This window comes from Chaetura pelagica, unplaced genomic scaffold, assembly GCF_000747805.2.
Source record: "Chaetura pelagica isolate M959 unplaced genomic scaffold, ChaPel_1.0 scaffold123, whole genome shotgun sequence".
Classification (NCBI taxonomy): domain Eukaryota; kingdom Metazoa; phylum Chordata; class Aves; order Apodiformes; family Apodidae; genus Chaetura; species Chaetura pelagica.
The window spans coordinates 9,831,225-9,832,397 of NW_009953295.1; the positions used below are offsets into that span (position 1 = coordinate 9,831,225).

At 52.2% G+C, this 1,173-nt stretch overlaps 1 protein-coding gene across 1 annotated transcript in view; it reads left to right on the top strand.

The window, feature by feature from the left end:
* Window positions 1-204: 204 nt before the first annotated feature.
* Window positions 205-1,173, top strand: part of FGF14 (fibroblast growth factor 14) — a 401,195-nt gene continuing 400,226 nt past the window's right edge. Inside the window, exon 1 of the mRNA XM_009997936.1 lies at window positions 205-428. Within this exon, the coding sequence (XP_009996238.1) occupies window positions 221-428 (208 nt within the window). The 5' untranslated portion in view covers window positions 205-220. The remainder of the gene's footprint in view (window positions 429-1,173) is intronic.

Below are 1,173 nucleotides of genomic sequence, written 5' to 3' on the forward strand. Positions count from 1 at the left end.
TCACTACCTTACTTTTCATTTGGCTTCACTCTGGAAAAAAAAAAAAGAGGGATTTCTTTTTATTTTCTCTCCACGCTTTTGGTTATAATCCAGTGTTGATCTAGGGGGAAATTAACCATTCAGCCTGGCTGAAAAAAAAGCATCCGTTGAAAAGTCTCAAAGAAATATACCACGTGAGGAAAAAAAACTGGGAGAAGATCGGAATATAACAATTTTTTCTATGATAAAACTGGTGCCCCTCTTCAGGAGAACTGGTCTCAATATATTATTATGCAACCACAAGGATCTCTTCTTTCTCAGGGTGTATAAGCTGCTGGATTGCTTTTCGCCCAAATCAATGTGGTTTCTTTGGAACATTTTCAGCAAAGGATCGCATATGCTGCAGTGTCTTTGTGGCAAGAGTCTTAAGAAAAACAAGAACCAAACTGGTAAGCAATCCATTGCACTGCGTTGTTTTTCTTTTATGCTACCTTGTCTGTTGCTCGCCGAGGTAGATCTGCAGTCCTACTGAGGGGAGAAGGGGAAAATGTAACGAGGCCAGCGCGGACATGCATGTGCAGACGTGTATGAATAGGCAGGGAGCGTTTCGGATTAGCTTCAGTCACTGTCACCACGGAAAAGAAAAGGAAAAAAATATTCCAAGGCGACCCTAGCCCAGCCTGCATCTCCTAGTTTCGGTGTGCTGTTTCCAAAGAGGAAACTTTTATATCCCTACCCTTTTTGAGGGAAAGATGGTAGAGCCCCACCGTCCCCGCTCCCGGGGCGAGCCCCCCTGTGCGCACCCCCGGGCAGTTTTGGGAAGAGGAGCCCGGGTCTCCCGAGCTGGCGTGAGGCGGCCCTGCCTGCGGTGGGTGAGCGTGCCGGGGCTCGGGTCCTGCACGGCACTTTCTGATTAGCTTGCCAAGATGTCACCCCCCACACACACAGACCCACCTACCCGCCTCACACGGCTTTCTGAAGTCAAGTCCGACCCCGGCCCCCCGGCCTCGGGGCTCCCCCTTAGCACTGGAGCGCCCGGGACACTAGGCCGGGAAGGTGGAGGGGGCTTGAGGAAAAGGGACGGACACTTTCTTGGGGCTTGTGCCCAGACAGCAACCCCGGCAGCTATGCCAAGCAGCAGCAGGACCGCCCGGGTGGCTGCGGCTCTCCTCCGCCTCTCCCTGCCGGGGTTAC